The sequence below is a fragment of the Paramacrobiotus metropolitanus genome, unplaced genomic scaffold, assembly GCF_019649055.1.
Source record: "Paramacrobiotus metropolitanus isolate TYO unplaced genomic scaffold, Prichtersi_v1.0 Parri_scaffold0000058, whole genome shotgun sequence".
Taxonomy (NCBI): Eukaryota; Metazoa; Tardigrada; class Eutardigrada; order Parachela; family Macrobiotidae; genus Paramacrobiotus; species Paramacrobiotus metropolitanus.
In genome coordinates, this window is record NW_026570278.1 from 527,468 (window position 1) to 554,066 (window position 26,599).

General features: G+C 45.1%; 3 protein-coding genes and 1 long non-coding RNA gene across 4 annotated transcripts; all 4 read right to left on the reverse strand.

Moving 5' to 3' along the window:
- Positions 1-758: 758 nt before the first annotated feature.
- Positions 759-8,797, reverse strand: LOC129592993 (uncharacterized). The gene is made up of 15 exons (XM_055489171.1): positions 8,597-8,797; positions 8,202-8,477; positions 7,749-7,821; positions 7,201-7,665; positions 6,397-6,680; positions 5,467-5,882; positions 5,118-5,242; positions 4,771-4,961; positions 4,358-4,633; positions 3,716-3,788; positions 3,207-3,641; positions 2,441-2,724; positions 1,960-2,374; positions 1,217-1,341; positions 759-1,083 (listed from the first exon to the last, which is right to left on the reverse strand). The coding sequence occupies exons 1-13, from the start codon at positions 8,775-8,777 to the stop codon at positions 2,046-2,048; spliced, it is 3,408 nt and encodes a 1,135-aa protein (XP_055345146.1). The 5' UTR covers positions 8,778-8,797; the 3' UTR covers positions 759-1,083; positions 1,217-1,341; positions 1,960-2,045.
- A 743-nt stretch (positions 8,798-9,540) lies between these two features.
- On the reverse strand, positions 9,541-12,956 carry LOC129592990 (uncharacterized). Its single transcript, XM_055489168.1, has 4 exons — positions 12,142-12,956; positions 11,499-11,755; positions 10,954-11,284; positions 9,541-10,452 (listed from the first exon to the last, which is right to left on the reverse strand). The coding sequence occupies exons 1-4, from the start codon at positions 12,693-12,695 to the stop codon at positions 9,774-9,776; spliced, it is 1,821 nt and encodes a 606-aa protein (XP_055345143.1). The 5' UTR covers positions 12,696-12,956; the 3' UTR covers positions 9,541-9,773.
- Positions 12,957-13,225: 269 nt separating this feature from the next.
- LOC129592981 (cytosolic-abundant heat soluble protein 107838-like) lies at positions 13,226-15,284 on the reverse strand. The gene is made up of 3 exons (XM_055489156.1): positions 14,974-15,284; positions 14,053-14,433; positions 13,226-13,637 (listed from the first exon to the last, which is right to left on the reverse strand). Exons 1-3 carry the CDS (start codon positions 15,178-15,180, stop codon positions 13,518-13,520), a joined length of 708 nt encoding a protein of 235 aa, XP_055345131.1. The 5' UTR covers positions 15,181-15,284; the 3' UTR covers positions 13,226-13,517.
- Positions 15,285-17,539: 2,255 nt separating this feature from the next.
- On the reverse strand, positions 17,540-20,233 carry LOC129593043 (uncharacterized). Its single transcript, XR_008691040.1, has 3 exons — positions 20,098-20,233; positions 19,938-19,967; positions 17,540-17,708 (listed from the first exon to the last, which is right to left on the reverse strand). It is a non-coding gene; the product is annotated as an uncharacterized LOC129593043 (long non-coding RNA).
- Positions 20,234-26,599: the final 6,366 nt, after the last annotated feature.

The following is a 26,599-nucleotide window of genomic DNA, read 5'->3' on the forward strand; positions in this document are numbered from 1 at the left end:
TAACCTTTTAAAATTTACCATTTTCGATATTTCGGTTTTATTTCTATAACTCCATTTCCAAGCAACAATTCCAGTATAAAGTATTGCAATTCCAGTAAAAACCGTTGCCCCGAGACACTTCGTAGAAAATGGTCGGCGCAGTAAGAGGCAATCTAACTGCGGAGCGCATTTACGCATTGTGGTAAACATAGTGCAGTAGCCATCGTGCTAAGCGCGATTAGTTAGCACGATTAGCTGTACCTTTACGTGCTCATTATCCGGACGGGCTTATTCACGCCGGTTCCTGAACCAAAAACACTCACTGAATCACAAACTCTCACTGAATCACAAACTTGCTTGACAGACTTGCTCACTGAATCAACTAGGCATTATGTGTCGTACTTCCGGAAACTCTTCGCATTCCTTACACTCAGGCAACGATTAACCTTGAAAACCGGGATTTTCTGGTGTATGTATGTACACAGATATGACTCCTATAGTTGCTCTCTTTATTCATCCATCACCCAGAATGCAGGGAAGCTGAACTGGAGCATGCTGAGCGCGTTAAGAAGACATTGGTACGCTTCTGTATTTACCATGCGTAAAAATAGCATATTTGCACAAGGATGAATGAATGAGTAACATAATATTGTCTGCAACATTAGGGAAGACAAAACAGATCATTAAAGTTTTCTTCTGAATTATCGGGATCGTGTCCTTCTCGATCACCAACAAACCCGTTATCGACATATGTGTTACACCGACTTTCTTATGCCGCATTATAGAAAAAAACATGTCACAGGACCTTGCAGAACTTTATTGCAGAACTTTGCATAACCACCGAGACTTCTAAACGAGGTATTGTTTGATTTCCGTTGCAAAGAGAAACGGTAAATGGGATTTGAATTATTCTAGAAGAACTGGAGCGTGTCGGAATTAAAATCTGGCCCCGACCCTAGCCATGCGCTGATAAGGGAAACGCCCGCAATGTTCATTATGGCGGTATATAACGCACCGTATTGTGGATAACTCCAACGGTTCCAATACAACCCGCTCTTCATTTTCGGATACGACACGGCAAAACGAATCTTGACACCGTTTGACCTATGAGAAAAAGCAGAAATATAGTGATAACTAAAAGAAATGACTGGCGGATGTTCTTCCGTTTTTAAGTGGTGCTGGCCAAACCCGGTAAACCCTTTAGTAATCCTATTTAGGTTATTGCTATGTGATTTACCATGGTGGTTCGCGTAAACTGTCGTTGCGTTCCGTCATGGTGATGGTTAGAGCGTTGCTATCCATGGTCACGGGGTTCGCGGCGGCAAAAGCTTGCTGTACTGCATCCAAGATTTTATCGGAGCTCTGCAAAGAAACGGTCCAAGCAATGATGGACCTACGCTTGATGATGGGCAAGCTTTATTACTACATCTGGTAATCAAAGTCGTTTTCAGTGTACAGTACATAACAGTTTGCAGCTGCTCTGTTTAGTGCTCGCTCAGTACAGATACTTTGGTAATGGCAGTATCAAAAACTAGTTCGTCACATAATCGGACGTGCGGCAAAACAGCTAACCAGCTGAAAACCAGCAATGTGCTGGCAAAATAGCCAATAGGCTTGCTGGAAGCACATGCTGCGGCAGAACAGCATAAGACTATTTAGGCGCAAAAGCTGCGGCAACATAGCCACTGCGCATTGGGCGCTATTAAATCACACAGGAGACCGAGCGATTCGGCAAACGAGGGAATCGCAGGCGCTTCATGAACTGTTCCAGCGCCGTAATTGTAAATTTTAAAGGCGGTCACACTCGTCACAGTTCATGATAACTCTGGTTTCCCTCACAACTGCGCTCTTCGAGATCCAGCAGAGCAATTTGCATACGAGCCACTAAATGTCAAATAATTGCCTAATGAATCACCCCAAAACGTTATCAAAACGCTTGGCGAAAAACAATCACATAGAGCAAACTATTCTATAGCTTACCGGCAGCTCGTTTACTGATCCATTCACCAAGTCACTTGATTGTAGACGTTCCGAATGCCATTCGATGTGCAATAAGAAGTCTTTCTTCAGGGGACACACCTGTACTTCGCCCGGTAAATGAAGCCAAACGCCAGTTCCTTCGCATTCCGTAGGATCGATGCTTCCATCGTATTCTTCGCGTCGTCTCCAACATTATCAGTCACCAGCCGGTAGACTTTACCAGTTGGTGGTGAGCGCAGCTCCAAGCCATTCAATTTCCGGTAGATGGTGGCAGTATACGGCAGTCTGGCATCCAGGACAAATCCCTTCCATATTGTGGGGCGTACGGGCTCATAGTACAGAATCACAAAAAAGTTGACAACCCAACCATCCGGATCAAAATTCCATAAACGCACCTCCGCTCGGTTATCAGTACCTTGAAGAACCCACCCTTGCGATCTGCATTCTCTACATCTCACTAGAGAGTTGCAGAGAAACCTACCGATGTTGAGATTATTAAGGTGCGATGTCATCAGAGCTTCCAGTTGCGGCAGCCACTGAACGTTTAGTGGCCGATCCAGATACATTCGGAACGAGCGCGCGGGATTCAGTGGTAGTTGATCCACCAGAATAAGGCCGGTGGTATTTATCTTTTTTCGATACACCGCTTCGGAGTAAAAAGAGTAACGATCGGTATGGTTGGGCAACGGGAACCAAGAAACCAGTTCTGAGATAAGGATCTTTTGTTGCAGTTTCACCACAAAAGGTATCGGCGTCACCGTAACGCTGTGTGAAACAGAAACCGGTGATTTAGGAACACATCTCGCAGAGATGACATAAACCTAAACCCATAGTGAAATGATCACCAGACTGCGCTTAGTGACGCTGAGCGATTCAGATTCTGTTGAAGAGTTTTGTCGAAAAGATTTGTTAATGGTAAACTCTTATTCAGTGATGTTCTTAATCGAACCTTAATCGTTTTGCTTGTGACGCTTAGCACACCTGCCTGTTTTAAACGGTCTAGTATTCTTTTCATAAAATTTCCTAAAACGCATGAGAATATATTCGGATTACGATATACGCCATATTAAGCGGACAGTTTGAGAAACCGTTCGCTATTCGTCGGACCCCTCACCAATACATAAGCTGAAAAAAACAGTAGTTAAGCTTTTTTCGGTGTCCACAAAACCGGTGTTCCAGTCTTAACTAGTAAAGCGTATCACTCGCTACTAGTTGCGTGAATTTTGTTTAAAAAAAAGTGCACTTACTCAGAAAATTTGCCGTTCGTCCGCGATGTCACAATTCCTGGCTCGAGCTTACCGAAATGCACTTCCACAGCGTCCATGCCCGCGCCGCTACAGTTCTGACTAATGCGCATTTGTTCAACAATTGCCAGCACATCCGCCTTCAACTGATCGGCATCGAAGAGGCCGTATGCCGAGTTTGCCCGCAGGTAAATATCGTCTAGTATACCGCCGCTCTGGTAAAACAGCGGACCATCGTATGCTGTCAAACCCTTCTCCTGCAATCGCTGAATGAATTCGTTGATAAATGATGAATTAGTTTCTGCTAAATCGTTCCAAGCGAACAACCAGGAATCCCGAGGCAGGTTACGGGAGGAACTCAACGGATACTCATCCGAGTCGGATGGTTCCTCTTCATCTGACGCGGGTAACATGTAGGTAATCAGGCTTAGTGGCGACCTGCAGAATACATAATTATCTGTTATTAATTATCGACAAACATATTTCAGTGTTTAATTTCAGTTATTGGCTACCCATTCGATGAAAAAATTGTTCCGTTCTCAATGCGCAGGATTTCAGCACGTACTGCTGTTCGGTTGCCCCGTTCTGAAATGCAAACAAGGACACAGTTCGTAGAGGAAAGCGAACCTGAGAGAATAGTCAATGGCGTTCACATAAGAGCCTCTAGGATATGCCAAGCTACGAAACGAGATAAAATCCACTGAAACTACTTAACATATTGTCTACGGAAAAATGACCGAATAAACCGAAAATTAAAATAAAATTTTTGTATTCAGACTGCTCAAATTTTTCTCAAGGCAACCAGAAATAATATAATAAAAATTGTGAATGAAATGCATGATTTACGACTGATTCAAAAAGACAATATTATCATGGAATGAACAGAATGTTTTCGGAATCGAGCTACATCGTTGTCGTGGTTTGTTTCTAAATGTTGTAGAATGTTGCGTCGGGTTTGCAACACCGTTTTTACCACTCTTACGCAACCCTTCCTTGTATGAAGAATTATCTAGGGAAATAAATTACAAAATCGATCTAAGGACACTGGTCAGTGTTTCCTTATAATTAGCAGAGCTGCTCTGGTTTTGTGGCATACTTGGATGGTCGTATCATGGCTTAGAATATTTTAGAGGCTTTAGTTTACGGCATTTTACCGAACATAGGTAACCAGGCGTAGATGAGGGCATCCTGCAGCTCAGCTACAGACCGGTTATTGAGCTGGAGGGCAGCTGTGTGCCGGCCCATTACTCCTTGCAATTCCAGGTAGCTTTGGAACTGCGACATGAAGTTGTTAAACGATAAATCCAAGTTTCTGTTCCACATCACACGTGAAAAGAGACGATTAGTGAAGTACGATAGATTCTTGAGAAGATCCGATTCCGACGCAGTGGGGCACACGCTGAAGGCTCCGGGAAATGTCTCCCTGGCTCCTAGAAAAGGCCACATGTGTCGACGTCATCGTCATGGAATGCTGCGTAAGTAGCGAAATTTATCGAAACAAAATTTTTATTTCTGAATTGCACCATCACAGACCGACTGCTCAGCAGCAACCGGATATAACCTTTACCGACAATGCTGTACTGTATGCGTTCATGAATTCCGTGGTTTGCACCGGGCAAAAATACTACGTTAGCGCCTGCAATGCTCTGCAAGGCGGCGTTCAGCTCATGAAGAGATGGATAACGCCAAAGATTCCAGTACAGTCCGCTCTTCATTTTGGGATACGATACGGCAAAATTAATCTTAGCCGAGTCTCGCCTGCAAGATAAAGCAAAAATAATTACTATAAGAAATTACTGGCGGAATATTCTCCCCTTTATAAATGGCGCTAGGAAAAGCTAAAACCCGGTGCACACATTTTAATAGTTTTACATAATTATGTCTTCCCTGTGTAAATGCATTTATAATATTTACTCAGTGGCTGTGTGTAAACTGTCGTTGCGCTCCGTCATGATTATGGTCAGAGTAATATTATCCATAGTCACGGGGTTCGCGGCGGCAAATGCTTGCTGTACTGCATCCAAGATTTTATCAGAATCCTGCGAAGAACAGAATCTATGGATGCAAGCCAGTACTCCGCGAAATGACATCATTTCCTGTGGCCACTAATTTAGATACTAACTAGCTAATTGCATATTAATTTTTTAGTAACTCCGGGTTTAACGAATCATCCATGGTACCGTTTCCAACAATGGAATTAACATAGTGCGGATATAATTCCCAGGGTATTTAATCAGGAAGTGCGAATTAATTCATAGCTTACCGGTAGCTCCATTGTGGACCCATTAACCAGGTCACGTGACTGCGGCCGTTCCGACTGCCATTCGACGTACAATGTAAAGTTTTTCTTCAGTGGACAGGCCGGCGCTTCGCTCGGTAAAGAAAGCCACTTATCATTTTCTTCGCATTCCCGCAGAATCGATGCTTTCATCGTATTCTTCGAGTATTCGTCAACACTAGCGGTCATCAGCCGATACACCGTACTGGTGGGTGGTAAGCGAAGCTCTAAGCCATTCAGTTTGCGGTAGATGGTGGCAGTATACGGTAGTCTGGCATCCAGGACAAATCCCTTCCACGGACTAAGGCGTTGGGGCTCATAATGTAGAACCACAAAAAAATTGACCACCCAACCATCCGGATCAAAATCCCAGATACGCACCTCCGCCCGGTTGTGGGCACCTTCAAGAACCAAAACGTGAGACACTCATTCTCCAAACTTTACCAGAAAGCTCCAAAAACAGGTTTTGTTGGTTTTTCTAATGTTTCGTTCACTCGAAGTGTATGTTCTGATATTTGATCACATAATGCTAAAATTTCCTGAGAAACAACAATGCCAGAAATGAATAGCGTTCATAGTGAAAACGTCGTTATAAATCTTAACGCATGAGCTAAAAAAATTTCCATAAAAACTCCAAAGGAAGAAGAGGAATTGGATCGCACGTAGTGTAAAAGTACCGCCTTTCCACGCTTACAATTTTCAGAAATTAAAAAATCTAACATTTTCAGTTTGGTTTTGACGAATGCAGACCTGTCTAAAACTTTTCAGCGTTGTGCGACCAGCAGCGTTTCAAGCCGTTTTTGTTGACTGGTGTAAGTGACCGGTGACCAAAACAGAAAACGGTATAATTAAAGTGACCGAAACATAAGGAAAACCGAGATATCGATGCTGCTAGAAAGTTGCAGAAAAACCTACCAATGCTGAGGTTATTAAGATGCGATGTCATCAGAGCTTCCAGCAACGGTAGCCGCTGTATATTCAGTGGGCGATCTAGATGCATCCGGAATGAGCGCGTGGGATTCAGTGGCGGTTGATCCACTAGATGAAGACCGGTGGTGTTTATCTTTCTCCCATACGCCGTTTCTGAGGAAACATAGTAGCGATGGGTATGGTTGGGTAACGTGAACCAATAGAGCGTATCGGAAATGAGGGTCTTCTCTTGCACTTTGACCACGAATGGTAGGGGCATTACCGTCACACTATGCGCAACAGAAACCGGGAAGTGAGAAACACATCTCGGAAACATGATAAAACTTAAGCTCTAAAAAACCGTAAGTACACACCAGAATGCGCAAAACAATGCTGAGTGATTAAAATTCTGATTAGAAAGTTCATAATCGTTCAACCTTAATATTCGGTCTGTCAGCTAATCGAGCCACTTTTGGTGGCATGATAATAAACTCTTAATCGGTAAAGTTATTAATTAGAATCTTCATCGCTTTGGTTTAGGCACTTACGGCACTTGCCTGATTTGAGCGTTTTAGTTTTCTTTTCATAAAATTAACCGAAGGTCACGGAAAGTGTATAGAGAGTACAAATATGCGTAGAATTAGAGAAACCGTTCCCTTTTCGTCAGAACGGCTGGCAGGTCCATAAAATGATAAAATGAATCGTAGTAAAGCTTTGCTCATAACACAGTAACGGTGTATTCAGTCCTGATTTAATAAAGCCCAGCTCTCGCTCTTAGTGCGTGCATTTTGTTTGAAAAAGTACACTTACTCGGAAAATTTGCCGTTCGTCCGCGATGGCACAATTGCTGGCTCGAGTTGACCGAAATGCACTTCCACATCGGTCATGCCCGTGTCGTTACAGTTCTGTCGAATGCGCTTTTGTTCAACAATTCCCAGCACATCCGCCTTCAACCCGTCGGTATCGAAGAGGCCGTATGTCAAGTTTGCCCGTAGGTAAATATCGTCCAGTATACCGCCGCTCTGGTAAAACAGCGGACCGTCGTATGCTGTCAAACCCTTCTCCTGCAATCGCTGAGTGATATCGCTGGTAAAAGATGAACCGGTTTCTGCGAAATCGTTCCAAGGATACAACCAGGGATCCCGAGGCAGGTTGCGGGAGGAATTCGACGGGTATACTTCATCCACATCTACGAGGAAAAAGTCATGCGACACATCCGACGAGTTGAATTCATCCGAGATTGGCAACATGTAGGTAATCAGGGCTACTGGTGATCTGCAGATTACATAATTCATCAATCATTCGATTATAAATAATATTATCGATGATAATATGGCATGTTATGTTCATGTGGCTACCCATTCGATGAAAACATGGTTCCGTTTTCAATGCGCAGGATTTCAGCACGTACGGCTGTGCGGTTGCTCCTTTCTGGAACGCACATAAAGACACAATAATATTATTAGAAGTGGAAAGTGAACATGAGAGGTTAGTCGACATTCGACAACGCTCTCTAGGGATACACTAAGCCATGAAACAACGTAAAATGAGGAGCGCTTAATGCACTAAACTAACACTAGAGGCTACGGACAAACGGCTGAAAATTGTCGAAAATAATTAGAAGTAATTAGGAATAATTTTGTGGTACAATGTTCGGTGCCTCGGCCGAATGAAACTTCTCACGCTGACCAGCGCCCTTTGAAAGAGATCCAGCAATTCGGGTCAGCAAAGCTAGGCGGGCCTAACGCAACCTTCTTGAACGTCGTTTCATAGCATGGTATACTCAGAGACTTTGATTGAGGGTATTTTACCGAACATAGGTAGCCAAGCGTAGGTCAGGGCATCCTGTAGCTCAGCAACTGATCGGTTATTGAGCTGGACGGCAGCTGTGTGCCGGCTCACTGATCCGCTCAGTTCAAGGTAGGTTTGGAACTGCCGCATGAACAAGTTCCACCACATATCCAAGCTTGCAGGCATAACCCCAATGAGGCTAAAAGTGTAATAATCTATTTCCATAAGGAGATCCGGAACCACGACAGGGGGTCGGGAGCATACGCTGAAGGTTCCTTGAAAGGCTTCAGGGGCCCCTAGAAATGGCTGGCATGCGTCGATGTTATTTATCTTGGAATGTTAAGTACCGCAAATTAACAAAACAAAATGTACGAGTGACTATGTTTCGTGATTTGCACCTGGCAAAAATACGAACCTAATTTGCTGACTTGGCCATTTATCCTGGACTTATTAAGCGATGGATTTGCAATCTCGTTGTCGGTTTGTATGGTTGCCGATGATATGATGGGCAAAACAATCATAACAGAAAGCAGAAAAAATGCCGTGGACTCTGGCACGCCACGAAAGCGGAGCCAATGCCCCAGTATACTATTCATGGTCGAAAAATCGATGCTGTTTCCTGTTTACCGGTATATTGCAGCATGACATGCTTTTTGCCTTAATATATAGGCATACATTAGCGTAAGACATTTACGCCAGAAGGAATGTCAGTTATAAGGTGAGTTCCGGTTATCCGGGCGCTAACTGATTAGAGTTTTCTTATAAGCGATGGTTCTGCAATGTGCCTTACTCTGTCTGCCATAAACATATACTATTCTGTCAAACGGCCTTTCCGGAACCGCTTGGAATCTTTTCAAGCGTTTGTTGAGGCCAAACACGTTTCCAAACCCGGATTTGTTGCTGAGTCAAAGTGTTGGTTCATATGCAGTTTGTCTGTCACATAATAACCGCAACGTGCGGTGTGCTTGAGGGATTCTACAATCCAGGCAAGCCTTATGGCGCACTACAAGAATGCTCACCTTGATTGATAAATATTCACCCTTGCCGAATCTGTCGGTGTTTTAGTTATCTTAGGCTAAAATTTAATGACTTCTATTTCAAAATATTTTGTGTCGTGCAAGGGGAAATGCCCTGCGGATTGCGGCGACGGTCAAACTATGACGAACCTAAAAATCTTGGCACTGCTCGAAAAAAGTTGCCAACGCGAGGTGTACACCTCTGCTTTGTACATCGCGTTTTACTGCGCTTGAAGCGTCTGTGCATTTTACCAAACGCCTTCAGTTTTTCAGCGCAATCACCAACTCAATTACAGTGTACCGACACGTACGGTGTATAATGCAGAAGTTCGAGAATATTCGCTCTTATTTCGACCTGGCATTTCTCAACATCCAGCGGCGCTCACTGCCTACTGGTCAACCATCATTAATGCATATTCATCCAAAGCGCGTCAGTCGATGTAGTGACCACGCTCGACGCTACTGGCGGTACCCAACACGCGATTAGTATAATTATCTCAGCCGTCCTTCAAAGGATCGGGAAGCAAAATAGTATTATACTGACAGACACCGTGCAAACTGAGTCTCGAAGCTGCCTCATATCTGTAGTACAGCGCCGCCGCGACTTTTTTTGCCCACCGCGTTACTGTTCAGAAACGACACCTCATACACAAACGCCTCCGCCCCGCTCACCGGGGTCACCGTGCGATTATACGCCCGGAAATCGAAGCCCACCCATTTCGGCGTCGGCCGGGAGAAGAACATCACAAAACCCATCTTCTCCACGCGGTGCACGATGCGCGCCATATTGCGCAGCACCCGCGCCCCATCAAAATCCTTGGGCGCCACCTGCCAACCGGGCGGCAACCAATGCAGCTCCAGCGCTAACTGCCCAACATTTGCCAATACCTCCCAAGCGTCGGGCGCGTCCAGAAAGGTCATCTCCGGGCTTTCGCAGTCCATCTTGAGGACGTCGAGTTTCCTGTGGGTGTGGTTAAGATCCCGGCGGATCTGGTTGACGGTCTTGAGGGTCCATTCGGCGGGCGGAGTGTTGCCGCTCATGTGTTCGGGGCTGGTGACCAGGCCCCATTTGTAGAAGAAGTGGTGGGCGGCGCGTTGCGAGGAGTTTTGATACAGGCTGGGGTCGAATGAGGCCACGCTGCAGCCGAGACTGTGCATTTGGTCATCGAAGCGCCAGTCGTCGCGAATGCCGAAGGAGTACACCAGACAGTCCTCCGGAGAGCGGTTGGGGAAGCGGTCCATACATAACGTGTATCTGTAAATACATTGCATCAATCCCATGAGCCGCTCAATTTTTTTATTTTTAAACAGTACTCAAGTAAAGCGAAATCATGCATGTATAAACATTATCAAGAAATAATCATTTTCCTAAGTTACAAATTTCATTGCTGTAGCTGTTATTCTTTCTTTTTTCTATGACCCTGAACAAATTTATTAAACCATAAAATTTTAATGAATCTGTTTTGAATAATTCAAGGCAGTACTACACGATCAATAAAAATCCCTTATTGTTTTATTGACAATTTTATTACTTGAAGTATGATCATTTCTAATTAAATAATAAAACTAATGATATCTGCAATTTAATTTAGAATATGCTCAAATTTTAATTCCAGAAATAATGAAAAAATTTATTTTTTGTGTTTTCAGTTTCTTATGTGGTTTTCTAAATAGTTAAGCTATCACTCACAGATTCTATATGTGTAACAAGCAAAACTTTTTAAATATAGCCAGGTTTTGTAATTCGGGTTTGTACCGGCCATCTATTTTGGACTGTGCCGTTTCATGATCGTATGTTCCACCAAAATGCTCGCGGCGATAACATGCTCCCGGGTCAGGATTGGAGAAGAAGCTGCTCAACCGCTCCACCTCATACGGCAATGTCCCGTCGGCCGCCGGCGGAAGGAACTCCAGTCTTTCCCCTTCCTTCCACTTCCGCCAGGCAATCCATATGCTGCAGTTAAAACGCGCCTGGCATGTCTGCTCGTTGGTTGCCAGCGGAATCCAGTCGTACTCGAAGTACATGACGTTGAGCCAGTCATAAAACATCGTGGCGTACCGGTCGTTGTTTATGTCGTCTTTCGGTTCTAAGCAAAAACAACCATGAGTACTTCCTTTAATAATCAATTTTTTATATAAATAAATCGTTTATTCCACTTTTAATAATTAACATCAGAAAGTGTTGTTGTGAGTGTCTGCTGCCTCGAATTGGGATCCTTCCCTGAATGTGTGCGGACGTTAAACCATTAAACTTAAACTTAAACCTAAACTGCTTACTCGTTTCATAAGGCCAACGTGTACCTGTGTATAGTGTAGTGAAGAGGAATTCAGCAGACGAGCACGTGATGATTTGCGTCATATCGTGCAAATCGTCAAGCGAGCCGGTTAGCGAAAGAACGTCGGACGTCGTCCGCAGCGGAAGGAAGGGTGCGGGAAGGCAGTTGGTGTCGTTGGTGCAGAAGGAACGCGGAATGACGGTGCGCTGAATCTGGGTTTGTGGGTCGCTAACCAGGGAAGTAATCCGCTCATCGATAACGGAAGCGTTCACTGGAGCAAAGCTACCGATGAGCCAATTGGTTAAAATTTAAGCAGATCATACCGCCAAAAAAAATAAAAACGTCGATTATTTTTTTTACTATAGAAAGTCTTTTCCATAACGCTTCGGAAATAAAAACGCATTTATTCGTATTTGCCGGTTAAACAAACTGAATATAAAAATATCTTAAAAAAGTAATTGGTTTAAATTATGTAGTTCCTTGAATTAAGTTAGTTTAGCGGACTACACAGATACCGCATATTATATACTGTATGTATCGTTTAAAAATTCACTACGTACGAAAAGTTAAAATAATGTGGGATTTATCTTCAAAAGAAATTCAAAATTTCAAAGTTTTCGAGTGGTTTTAAAAACGCATAAAAAGTGAACAATTTTTGCAGAGCGTACCGTAAGGATGCGATTTTTCTGCTGCTCAATGAGGACGCTAAATGCTGATTCGCCTGCAGCATCATCCGTTGCAGCAATCCCTCTTCCGTCGCATTGCGGCATCCCTCGCAAGCAGCCGCTAGGAACGTCTTCACCCAGCTCCACGCTTGGTGCTCATCCTTGATCACGTGATACGCCGGTGTGCCGTACCACGGCCATCTTTTGCGCGTCATTCGGGGACAATCCAGAACTTGTTCCAACGTATCCTTCTTTTCCACATTTACCGGCGTAATAACGGCTGCTGTGGCGGCGTTTGCCGTATCGTGAACGCTGCTTTTTATCCGCTCGTATTTGTCCAATAAATTCTGCAGACGGAAATTACTGTCGTATTTCATGGAAGAATCTGCCGGTGTTTTATCGAATTCGATGGAGTTTTCCTTGGAATATTCTTCGGACTGATCGATGATCTGATTTTGTGTAAAGAAGGTCACGCTTCCCAATGTAATTACTAAAATCGCCAAAATGAATAATAAATAATGAAAAGAATTCCATCTTCCGTTGAGAAATCGCCACATCTTGATGTATCACAACTTCCCGGAAAACTGCAGTAATCAACACAATTTATTCTTCCACGTTGCAATGTTGATGTGCGTAGATCAAGCCATTGAATTTTCTGGGCGTGGCGATGCCAGCGTGCACAAAATCATCATCAGATTCACTGAAGAAGGTAAAGCAGCGCAAAGCAAGCAGTACACGAAATAATTATGACGCCGGTATTTTTTTCATTTTTTTGCTTTCTGATGTAGGACACGTGTGGTAAGTAAACGTGTATAAGACGTCTGCAGCATGGAAAGCGATGTTGTTGACTTGTTGTTGTGTGTGGCGTTGCTCTGGTCATATTAAAGTAATATGCAGGCAAACGCAATCAATGCGAGTAAACAGTGCCGCGGGTACATGCATGTTTCACTTCCGCATGTACAAATATCTGTAGAACTATCGCGTCGCGCATATACATTGTATAATAATCATGTACACTTTGTATAGTGTTGCAAAATGCAGTATTTTGGTGAGCAAGTGAGTAAAAATAGTCAATTGTTCTCGCTAATTTCTTTTTCTGACATATTAATTTTTATTCGTGTTTGGCTACATGTACGAGTAAATCGCTGTATTACATAATCGCCGAAAAACATTTTATGGCAAATGACCATACCAACAAAAAATTTCAAATTAACCACAAACCAAAAAACGAGCAATAAGCTGTAAAAATTTACTATTCTAGACATTGAAGAAGGTACAAAACAGACATGAGTACAGAACGTTAAGAGACTCGTTCGGGAAACAGATTAACAATGTATTCCTGTACAAGTTGGGAAGCGTCCCGGTTACTGTAGGCGGGGTTAGCCAGCGCGCTGCTGGCCGCAGGACACTTTCTGGTTGGACTGGAATTTCTCCGACTCGGAGACCACTTGCAGTTGCTCGCCGGCCTGGGTGTTTGCCGCATGGGATTCCAAATTAACCTGTTCAACAAAAAAATGCCGGTTAGTATGAAGAACAAGAATGAATTGTTTGAACTTTGGACCATTGATTACTAATTCACAGACATATTAACATTCCATGCTGTAAAGGGTGAAGAAAAATTTTCACAGAATCACTGCTAATTGCGTGTTAAAAGTCATTCACAGACAGACAGCAAAAAAAATTTATTAAATTTTTTAAAAATTGGAAGGTTAAACAAAATTAAAGGTATCACATATAAAACGTTGTTACGAGTATATCTCAGCAAAAACTAATTAATTTCATAAAATTCGATAATATTTCTTGATATTTATTTATTGAACACTTAAATATTTATGAATTATTGAAAAACATCTTCAGATTGCATAGATAAATTTCATAAAGGTGAAGTTTATAAAGATCTAAGTTAAAATTTACCGAGATGTCGCTGTGGAATTTCTGCTTTTCCAGCATCATGCGGGCCTTGGCGCGTTCCCGTTCCAGTTCCTTCTTGGCGTAGCGCGATTCAATGTCGATCTGGCGCTTCTGGTTCTCAATGGCATGCTCCACCAGCTCTTTGCGGAATTCCACATCACGGATGTGCTGCTTCTCCAGCTCTTTGCGGATGATTTCCGCTTCAATCTCCTGCTGTTTCCGGTAGGCTTCGGTTTTCTTCTCCACTTCCTTCTCGAAGGCCAGCTGCAGCTGCTCCTGTTCACGCTGTTTGGCTTCGTAGTCGCGGCGGGTCTCTTCTTCTAGCTGGGCGTTCTCCACGATCTGGATTTCCTCCGAGACGCCGCTGATGCGCGAGATGGATGCCTGTTAAAACGATGTACCATTGTACAGATAGAGCAATTAATAAACCGCAATAAAATTCTGCAGCACAAATCAGAGTCGACAAAGCTATACCGAATAAAATTAAATCGTTAGATTTACTTATTGAATTAAAAAAGTCGTAAAACGCACTGAATTTTGTTATTTTTATGAATATTTAGTCTCTACAAACGCACATAACTTTTAAATAAATTTCAAATAATTTATCTTAAAAAAGAATAGCATATTTAGGTGGTTTTCGATTTTTCTGTATTAGCCGTTGCTCTTAAAAGTTGAGAAAACTACAGAAAAGATTATGTCAGAAATTTTAGGAAAGTTCATAGTGAAAATCGACAAAGAAAATTAAAATGAACTGAGAAATGATTTTAAAAATTCTCACAAAAACATTCGTTTTTCACAATTGAAGAACTAAAACAAAAATAATTTAAAATTAATAAATGATTGATAATAAATGATAAATCAATACTGATTCAGTAAATAACCGGAAAATAATTAAGCAAATATAAACGGTCAATAACTTCGTACCTGGAAGCCTTCGCCGACCAATTCCTGCGCCAACGGAACGGTGATGATGGAAGGAGTGGGGAGTTTCATGATGGGCACCTTGATCTGCGTCTGCATGTAGCTGGTCTGCTCCACCTCGGAATGCTGCACCTCGCGTTGCTCCCGTTGGTCACGTTGCTCGCGGCTGTACTGCTGCTTCGACTGCTGCTGTTCGCGTTGGACTTCCATGATAAAGTGTAAAACGTAATTCCGAATAAAAGGGAAAAAAGCACAAATGTTAAGTCAAACTCAATAAGCGCAATTAAAATCAGAGAATTATTTGGTAATGATGAACTGCACCACTGTAGTGGCTTTAAATAGCGCTGCGGTTGCGTGCAGCATTTACCGGCCGGGAAGTTTCCGCCTCGGTAAACGGGTAAACGGCAAATGACCTTTGCCGCTAGCTACAGCCGGCAACGTGGAACGTGGAGCAAAGAGCGCTTCATTCAGCACCAGACTGAAAGGCACGCACGGAGCAGACAGAGAGTGGTCAGTGCGGCTGCCCTTTGCACTTGTTTTCGCGAACCAGTGGAATGCGCTGTTGTGGCCCGCATATTACGCGCTACCTTGGGAAACTGCGGTAGCAAAGTCCAATTGAGTACGGCCTGTCTTTTACAGTGTATAGTAAACAGCTGGTTATGAGACGATAAACACGCTCATGAACTTGGACGGAGAAAGTACAGTCCATTCTATCAAAGGTCAGAGTTTCTGTTATATGTATGCTGCAGTAGTATGTAATATGCGCATTTAAATACGGTGATGCAGAATTTTCACGACACGAAGATTTCTTCTGAGCCGAAGGTTGCAACATCCATTCACCGAATAAATAATTCTCGGTAACTAACTAAATAATAGAAAAAAACAAGCAAATGACAATTATATAAAAACTGAAAAATAAACCAACAATTTCAAATTAAACCCTGTAGTCTACTCTTTTGTTATTCGACAATTCTTATCATAGTGCCGTCAAAAAATGACCTGACCCTATGATAACGTGCAAAGATAATATTTTATGAACAACATATCGCGAAAAAATCCATTTACGCAAAATGCTCCGTGCAACGATTTTCTAAAATTCATGTAAAATATGGTGACTGTTTAGTCATAATTCTAGACAAATTTCTCTGATAATTGTGAGATTCCCGAATCAAAAAAAAATTACATAAACTTCTTTACGGCACCTATGTACTTAGTACGTCAACTTTTACCTTTATAAGAGCAAATGTTTTCTCATCCGGGCCGAGAATGCTCAATTTGCCGGCGGAAGTAGTACTACATTATTTGCGGCCTACATTATTCGATAAACGGCTTGCTTCGTGCAATGCAACTGTAACGCTTGTGCTGTGATAAGTGTTAACCAACCGCTATAAAGAAATTTAATAATAAAATTAATCTAAATACCGGTATCACATAAATTTATAGTACTTACCTATTTCCAGTTAACTTGTCTGTTAAAATGATCGTTGTTCGGTATTTTGTAACTAATTAAGAAAACGGGAGAGGTGAACAGAACGCTCCGGTCGGCCAAGGCCGGTTTAATCGAATGTTTTCATTGATTTAAAAAGCAAGTTTCGTAATGTTTTCGAAACGAAGCATCACTACATCTCTTTACTAAACAGGAGTGGTAGGTCGGTATTCGATGTTTGTTAACGCTCATTGATACGCTATTTTTGCCAAGTCAGCTACAGTTGTTCGGAAAAAACGCCCGTCGGCTTTGAAGTCGGCCAAGATAACCTTTCCCTCCCATTGCCTTTTCACTTTCCCTTTTCACTTTGCCTTAACTTCACTTTTAGCTTTGCCTTTGCCCACGTCAAAATCTTACCGTCCCATCTAACCTTCCAATTAGTTACTAGCACTCTCCGGCATTGAAAGCAATCGAAGCATTTATTGTATCAGCGGATAACCATAATTTTTGACGTTTTTTCCATGGCAAACATAACGTGTCTTATCAAGACGCATGGCCAAGCTAGCACAAAGATACTCGTATTTCAATAAAAGCATATGAAGCGCGACACGAAACATTCCCTCACAAGGACAGTCGAATAAGTCTGCTTATTTTTTACCAGGCTTCGGCTTGGCTGGCGCCGCGGGGCGGTGGGACAGGACGCTGCCGTCAGGGTTGCGTGCGTAGGCTGCAGATTGCTTGACCGTTCGCAGGACGCCAATTGCAGCGGCATCGCGTGGGCGGGGTAGAGATGGCATGACCGAGGGCCGACGGTCCACGTCAGTGACAGCGGCAGGGCGTGTACGGCCGGTGCGGGTCAGAGACGGCATGGCCGTAGGCGGAGATTCTACGTCAGTGAAACCGCTAGGGCGTGTACGAATCCCAGAAGGCGTGGCCGTGGGCGTAGCGTCCGTTTCAGTGACAATGCTAGAGCTTGTGTGGGTCACCGATGGTGTGATTGTGGTTGGACGGTCCACGTGAGTTGTGAGTCTTGTGACAAGGATTGGGAAGAGGGTAGAGTGGCCGACCGGTTTTGCAGGCTTTGGTGGGTTAGTGTTCGCTATTGGGAACAGGTGCACTGGGGTGCTAGGGGTATCGCTACCTGGCGGTACGGATTGACTGATTATTCTTTGGCACGTTCCATTCTTTTGCTCACTTTGAAGGTCATCGTGCAAACATTCGCATTGTCCATTATTGCAGTCTGGGCCGCATGTTCCATCACACTGGTCGTTTCTTTCGCAAATCGTGTTAACGCAACGTTTGGGCATTAAAGCTGCACAAAAGACCAACGATGTACGACGTGTACTGACGCATAGCATCTTGGTCGACCGAAGCGAAGCGAAGGTCCTCTATGTTCAAGAAAACGGGACTTTCTGTCACGTCGGTCACGTCGGTCACGCACATATAAATTATTGCGCAATCGTGGCCACCCAGAATAACTTAAGGGGATCACTCCGTAAACAATCTTCATCTACCTTAATTTCACTCTGTACATTGCCTTTCTCCCTGTACATTGAAAAGACCAAGCGGCAACTTCAAATACAGAAAAAACCTGCGAAACTGGTCGAAATTTCGTTCGAAAACGAAAACGGCAACGTCGAAGATTTCAGATCCTGTGCGAAGAAAACTGGCATCCGGGAGCCGAGAGTTACTTACGTATAACTGGTGATGATGCGTGAAATTACGCGGCAATAGCGGTTGTTAAGGAAAAAACGGCAGATCCGGAAATAATTTTACATGAAGAAATTTAAAAAAATAAAAGGTCGCGCACGCAGATAAAGGCAGTGCCCAATGATAATGTTCGGGGTAAAAAATAAGGAAACTTAGGAAAGGCAGTGTACGGAGTGGTAATACCGTAGCTCATACACGTATACACTGTAATACATGTATACAGTACTTCCTCCAAGGCTCTTTATCCAGTAATTTATAATACAAATGGCTGTGCGCCCCGACCAACCGGCACACAGAATTCAGCTGTGCTCCCCGAGTGCTCGGGCGCACAGAATTTGGCTTTGCGCACCCGAATGTCCGGGCGCAGAAATATCGAAGTTTTTATCTTTTTCCGGCAGTTGACTGTTTTTTAACTAATTTTTTTTCACTCTGTTAACCCTTAAGGTTGCAGGAGAGCAGAATTTAGAGAGAACTGCAGAATCTGAGTACCCTTAATAGCTAAGTTATTTGTTTTGTTTTTCCCCTTTTTATCGCATGGTGTACTTAAAAGCATACTCACAACATTACGGAATCAGTCTGAAAATCCTGGTTTTCAGCAACTTTACACCAAGCTTATAACACTGATTATCCATGCACAAAAGAATTAGCAAAGCTAATTCCGGTTAACGCAGCGGAGGTAGTTGCAAGGCTGGACGACTTGGTTGACCAGTATCCAGCCGAGAAAGCAAAGCAAATAAATTTCAGGTTAAGGTACTGTCCTGTATATGTAAGCTGTCCTGTTTTTGACAACAAAACATACAACAAAAAAATTGAGTTGTTAAATAAGTAAAAGAAGCCAAATAAAACATGAAAAACCTTCAAAAAAACAGCAAATCGCCAATATACAGTATCTGCGCCCAGAAATTCGGGGCGCAAAGCCAAATTCTGTACGTCCAGATATCGGGGCGCAGAGCAGTCACCTTTATAATAATACAGAAATACAGTTCTTTACGCATATATAATATAGCTCGTCTCGCCGCTCACTTTAACCTACTAACGCCGGGTACCAGAAGGAGCGGGAATACCAATTTGAAAAATGGTATTGATCGACAAAAAATTAAATTAAGAAAAGTCACTATTTTTTGTGTAATTTTTCTGACCACAGGTCAAGCAGAACACCATGGAAATGACGCTCATGGGAACTGAGCCATAATTTGGCACTATACTCTGTGTAGTTTTTCTCAAATATGTAGTACTTAATAAAAAAATAAACTGGAATTGGACACTGGAGACATCATTTTAAGTTTTTGTTTCGTTGCTCTGTTGCGCTCTGCCTAGATTCAGCGCTACACCATTGGTAGGCTCACTTTTACAGAACTTACGGCACTTTAGGTTATAGAACGTATGTAAAGTGTGCGGCTAGAGGGGCGGATGTCGGCATTTCTACTTTTCCCGCACGAAAATTGGACGGGATTGGCGATATTTCAGCTGTCTATTTGAATCTTCTGCAGTCCATAAAACAGAAAAAATCTACCGCTCTGAAGTAAAGAGAACTGGAGTGCTAAAACAGACCGCCTGCGCCAGATTTCTTAATTAAGTATTTAGTATACATACATCGTTCGTAAATATTATGTATAAATGAATCTACTATTTAAAAGTGTCTGACATTACGCAGTCTTCTATCATTCACTATTACGAATATTAAAGTCAGTAAAAGAAAAATTGCTCAGTGCTTCAATACCCGTGCGCGCAATTCACTTCCCCAGTTGTAAATACTTCTCGAAATATTTTCTAGCTTCGCTTCGGTCTTTTAGTGCTAGCGAGCAGCGGTGCACTTCCCTAGTTTACTTACCATCGGCACCCTGGGCGTAAACGACGCACGCTGGAACAAGAACAGCAAAGCAGTAAACAAGACCGGTAATGCTCATTTTCACAAATGTTGACTGATATGGGTGCAATGAAAACCTCGCCTGTGGATAGTCTGTCTTATGTACCGGGCATCACTTGCTTACATCAGCATCGCCTGTCCATGGAAGTCTGAAACCTGGCAAATAACAGGAAATGGATGATGAGGTCTCTGAGAATTTATGTCGATTTATTCGCATGTCAGCGGCAATACCGCTTTATTACAAGAAGATTGAATACGCGGCATAGCCTTCTTACCACTGCAAAGTTCCTGCGGCGTGTCCAAAAGGGAGTTTTGCAATGCAGCTTCCAGGTAACGATCATGCCGCTCGTATCTGTGCACTCCAAATCACCCACTGCTGTTCTTGCGAAATACACCGAAATATGCTTCTGTCAGCATACTTCCAAGAGAATCGTCCTCTTCAGTCAGAGTAATCATACATATTCAGCAGGCTGCCATGAAACACGTTCCACTAAAGCAACTGGAACTGAGCATTAGAAGTATCCGTAATCGGCGGACCGAACAGATAATACGCGCGTAAATTTCTACCGAACAGATAGCAATAATTTAGGTTTACGTTTCATTTTTTTTGCATTGCCGGAACCGGGTACAGTAATGCCGTCAAATCAACGAGCGTTTCCGCTGTTCCAGTGCAGTTGCTCTTTCTTGTTCTAATGGACTGCTAATTCAGGCGTAACATTGTTCTGGAGCGGATAGATACAGCGTTCGTTTTAGTTTTGTAGTAAAATACTCGTACGCTTGGATATCCGATTCAGTGCAAACTGAAGCTTGGGCACAACGACGTGTTTAAGCTCACAATGGGCTCTTATAGGCTTATTATTGTTAACATTGCGACCAAAATAATCTTTTTTACGTGTGTAATTGATTTGGCTTCAAGGCTTTACTTGACATACTCGCTTATCACTTTATTATCATACTAAATCTTCACATACGTAGCACGGTAGCACTAACGATAAGTACTAAATATTACTATGCCAAGTATGAAACAAGTTAGGAGCACAATTTGTGGCACCAAAAAAAGCGGTACTGTAATCTAATAATGTAAGTTTCATTGGATTGATTAAGGCCATGGCTGGTTCGGCTTTTTAAAATAATCGTTGTCTTTGTGCTCCGAATCAGGATTTTTCCTTCTCGTGATACACATACAGTGCGGCGGTTTCTCGTCCTTGAAGTAGGCTTTAAGACTGCCAAGTTCAAGGTTATCAGGCGTACGAGCCTGTGCGTGGTGCTACGCCCACAAGTGGCGTACTAGCACTCACTTACATGCCGTATTTGCCTCTCTCATGTACGTATGTGTGCTGCTGCACTGCACTCATCCACTGAAGTGGATATACCGCGTGCGCACACACTGAGCATACTTGCTCTCTCGTCCCTCTCTCGCCGTATGACTCAGCGCTTATACGCTCGCGTTGGATAGAGTCCAGTCTGCGCACAGCACACAGCTGATATGGCCGCATCACGCACACTGTTGCCGCCAGCGTCACTCACGTTTGGACACGCTCGTGAACGCATCTAGCAACAGTTTTCTAGATTCAGCCATACAGGCTTTGTTCTTTCTTCCTGCTATTACGCAGCATTGTGTTCAGCCTTTATGTCAATAAAGACATCTGTGAGCTCCTCGCGCTTGCCTGTTACATGGTAAGCAGATCGTCTGGTTTTCGATCCCACGGACCGTCTGAGGAGACGGTAAAGGCTTGATTTTTTGGAGAACTTTCGGAGAACCCTGACAGTCTCTGCCAGATTGACTGCGAACGCAGCCTCTGCCTTGACTGTAGATCAACTTGATCTTGCCGTCTTACAGCTGCTGGACAACGGGTTGATCGCTGAAGCGATCCCTGCCACAGCTGGTGAGCGCAGTTTTTGTCTCTTCACAAAGAAGAGCATTCCCAAACGTACGGAATTTCGGACCCAACCGACGGCCACCAGGCTCGCTACGAGAGCCTGCAACGCGAAAGGATTACTCCATAATACGGGGACCTTCGCTTTGAACAACGACCCGCAACTTTACTCGCGGAATTCACCCGGGAAACAACGGATTTCCGACCTCGGACGGAGGCAACCGACCATAACCGACACCGACACCGACACCGGTAAAGTCGTGGTTTTAGGTCGGAATTAGCCGTAACTAGGTCGGCTTTTTACTTTCCAACAGTTGAAAGTAATTTATAAATACTAAATCTAAAATTTTAACGGTGAAAAAGTAATTTCTAACGGAGAAACCGACTTAGAATTTTACTTTTTGGTCGAGAACCGACCTGCTAGGTCAACGAACCTGTCTAGACAGTTAGACAAAGGCTAACCGACAACAGGTCGGAAATTCTCTCCTTTTTCATTTCTAACGGCGTTTCAACCGCCAGAAAAATTCCAAAAATCCAAAAACCTACTTCTAACGGATAAAAATTTCAAAATTCGACCAAATAAACTTTTTGGCCGACCAAAAATAATTTGTTTTTCTTACGGAAAATAGCGCGAAAATTCGCGGATTTCCTTGTGACGTCAGAACGACCGCTTTTCAGTACTTTGAGGGCAGCCAATCAGCGTGCAGGGGAAACTTCCCATAGCTTAACATAGGCGTGAACCATCATTTTTTTAACTTTTGCACGCGGCTCGCTATCTGTGACGTAGGCAGATAAGTGCAAGACCACTTAACTCTGTGACGTCATACTGGTCAGTTCAGTAGTATAGGACGTACTACACCGTACTACTATATTATACTGTACTGTACTATAGTACTGTAATATAACCTTGTGTACTGAGTCATCAACAGACACGACAACAACAACATCAACATCTCGTCGGACGTTCCTGACCCACGGAAGTTCCTGAACAAAGAGAAGTTCCTGAACTCATTGAACATCCTCACAAAGGGGATTGTTCAATTTTGTCGATAAAAACAACAAGTCCTTAAGGTTCTACAAGAACCGACCTGACCTGCTAGTGGTTCGATAACAATGTCGAAACCACGAGAGGATGAATACGCGCGGAAGTTCAACACGGACTACTCCCGGCGCGCGAACCTGGCCACGTCGTATTCACTGCGACACGCTGGTCAGGAACGAAATCAGCCGTCCTCAACGGACTCGACGAAGTCGGCTGAGGCAAGGGAGAAGCGAAACGAGCGGATCCTCCTCGCCGACTCCAACCCAACGTCGGACGACAGTTTCGAGGACGCCAGGGATAAAACATTCCTGGAACCCAACGCTGACTCGGCAGCCCCGTCCCACCCGACCGGGGGGGATGTGGTACAGCTGCAGGCTGAGATAACAACGTCTCATGCCGGTCAAGGGCGCCACCAAGGCGCACCGACCAACCCAAACCCAACCGAAGGAAACCAGTCGAGCTCACATGAAGCTCAGGACTCGGCAACGGCTACGACAGCCACCGAGGTCGGAAGGAAATCACCCAACAGGACGGATGAACCTCGGAAGTCGACCTTGCCCCACATGGGCACGGCGACCACAGAGGTAGGTCGGAAATCACCGACCACGGGGATCGGACGACTAAAGCCGACCTCCGAAGTCGACCAACAGAAGGTCGACCAACTTGCCAAGGACGTCGGTCAACAACAACCGACCCCAGGCGCTAGTCGGAAATCGCCGACTAAGGAGATCGGCCAACCGAAGCCGACCTCCGGAGCTACCCAACTCCAACCTTCTACGGAAGTCGGACAACCGAAGCCGACCTCCGAAGTCGACCAACAGAAGGTCGACCAACCATTAACCAATGAGGTCGGACAACAACATCCGACCAGGACCGGACAGGAAAAGCCGACAACAGAAGTCGGTAATGTCCAACCGACCACACAGGTCGGAAGGATCTCGCCAACCTCGAAGGTCGGTCAACAGAAGCCGACCATAGAGGCCGGTCAAAAGGAGGTCGGACATCCGAAGCCGACCAACCTAGAACAGCAACCAACCGTCAACAAGCCGGAAATCGGAGTCCAGCCGACCAAACCAACGGTCGGAACGGAGGATACCGAGGCACCACCACGAAGTGGCCCTCGTCCAGCTGGATCGCCGACCAACATACCGATACCCAACGAACGGGTCATTTCACCGCTAAGTCGACCTTCGCCAACAGAAGGCAAGTCGACTCGAGCCACAAAGGCTCAAGAGACGGAGAAGTCGACCAAGTCGCCAACTAGTCGACCTGTCGACCGGACATTACTACCGATGTTCGACGTCGGAGAGTCGGGTGGCGAAACACCGTCACCAACCGACGACGTATTTGACCCAACGGAATCACCCCCCAACAGTGCGGACGGATTCTTCCGAACGCCGATGTCCCACAAGGACAGGTACCAAGCCAGCACGCTTGAGTACACGGCACGGAAGTGGATCTCGGCAACACCGCCGGAGAAGATCGAAGATATAAACAAGCTTCGAGAACGATGTCACCAGCTGATCACACAGATCGTGCTGGCCGACAAGTTGGTCAATGCAGCAGAAGGCTCATGCACAAGGTCGGAAGAAACCCACCGCCTCGAACGGAAGAGGTGGGAAGCCGAAAACAACGGCCTCAGCAAAGTCGTTGCCGACCAACAGCGTGAAATGGATAAACTAAAAGCCTTCATAAAACGCGTTGAAGAACCATGTCGATATGACGCATTCGCCGAGGCAACCGACCTCAAGAGCAAGTTGGAACGGTCAACAGAAGCCGTCCTCCAACTAGGCAAACAACTGGAAACGGCCGAAAAGGACCTTGCCGACACACAGACGGCATTGGTCGCCTCAGAACAGGCAGCCGGACATTTCCACGAAATGCTGAATCGGGCTAACGAAGAAGCCGAAGTATACCGTGACGAAGTGGATCGGTACATTGTCGAACTGCGGAAGGCCGACAACGAGGTCGACCGGCTCCGACAATACACCGACCAACTCCAATCTGAACTGGAAATCCTAACGGCCAGAAGTCGACAACAAAGTCCGACTTACTCTGGTCGACAGCCAACCTCCACGGAACAGAGCAACCACATTGCCGACTTGCAAGAAGCTAACACACAGTTAGCCGACCAAGTCTTCGGATTGAACGACTACCTCAAAGAGGAGGAGAAGCTCCGAGCACAGCTAGAATACAGCCTAGCTGAAGCCCAAAAGGTGAACGAGGCGCAACGAAACCGCATCGTCTACCTGGAGGAGCGGGAAAACGAACTGTTCGACTACGGTTCAACCGCGGCCAACAAGATCAACGAGATGAACGGTCAAATGGACGAAATGGAGACCGAATTCCGGTGTCTCCAGGAGGAGAAGAAGCACCTGGAACAGACCAGGGCCGAACCTCCGTCCTACAAGACCTCTATGGCACAGGAGTACTATCCGTCACGTGCTATACACGACATCCTGTGGAGTACGGACCCGGAGAAGAAGGAAACAAATCCCTCTTACTTCGTGGGAGTGGTCACAACCGACCCGAACACCGGAATACCTCCACAACCGAACCCGATTCCGGCTCAACCTGAACCGGAACATAACACATCGACCGCGGCACCACATGTGCCAACGTCGAACGTGCCGACAACAACGGTAGCGACCGGTGCATACACTAGCACCTCGTTTTCGACGCGCACAACAATGTACGCGCCGATCCCCACCGCATCCCACCCGGACAACAGTGACGGAGGATTTCCCTTTAACCCCCGACCAGGACGGTTTATGGGACGAACAGGTTCCCACCCGGACATGGGAGATCCGAACCGTCTGGACCCACGAGGGTTCGACTTCGGACGAACAAGAGCTCGGTCGAACAACACGACCGACCAAGGTGGATATTTCGACCAACAAGAGTCGATGCGCCACCCGGCAGGCCAACCCGAACAACACGGTCGGGCGCCGCCGTTTCGGCCACCGGAAAGCCGACTGCCACCGAGGGGAACACAACCCGGCTTATATGGCAGAGTAACGGAACAACCGAGGGGATTTTACCAGCCCCCACTGAGGGCGGTGCCGGCGCCACAGATGCGACCGGACGCGTATGAAGGCTACTCGGAGCAACAACAGCGGCAACCGACGCCACATACCCGAACTCCCCCACCACAACAGAACCATGTCCGGACGCCACCCCCGCAACAGAACGGATACGGTGAACCGGCTTACCAACCAGCAGGTTATGCCGACCACCAAGGTCGGATACCATTGGCGAACCCACCGCCCGCCCTGGAAGCACAACAAGTTGCACCAGTGGCCGCCCCAGCGCCACCACAAAACCCAGCAGGCTTGGACCCTGCCCATGTGGCAATGGTACGCGCAATGGCCCGCGGACGTCGGCAACCCATGCCAGAATTTGACGGTGATTACACCAAGCTCAACGAGTGGCTTAAACAGATCCGCCAACTGCACCTACAGGCCCAGGAATGGTACGAAACCGACCAGACCTTTATGGCCGACCTCGCGGCCAAACTAAAAGGCCAGGCAGAAGAGTTTCACCGACTAACAAAAGTCGACGAACCCCTCGGCGGATGGCCAGTCAACTTATGGCTGACCAAGTTTGAGGCGCGATTCACGGACAAAAACAGGGAAATCAACACCGTGAAACGGATGGCCAAACGTACGTTCCGCTTCGGACAAGAAACGCCGGAACAGTACTACGAC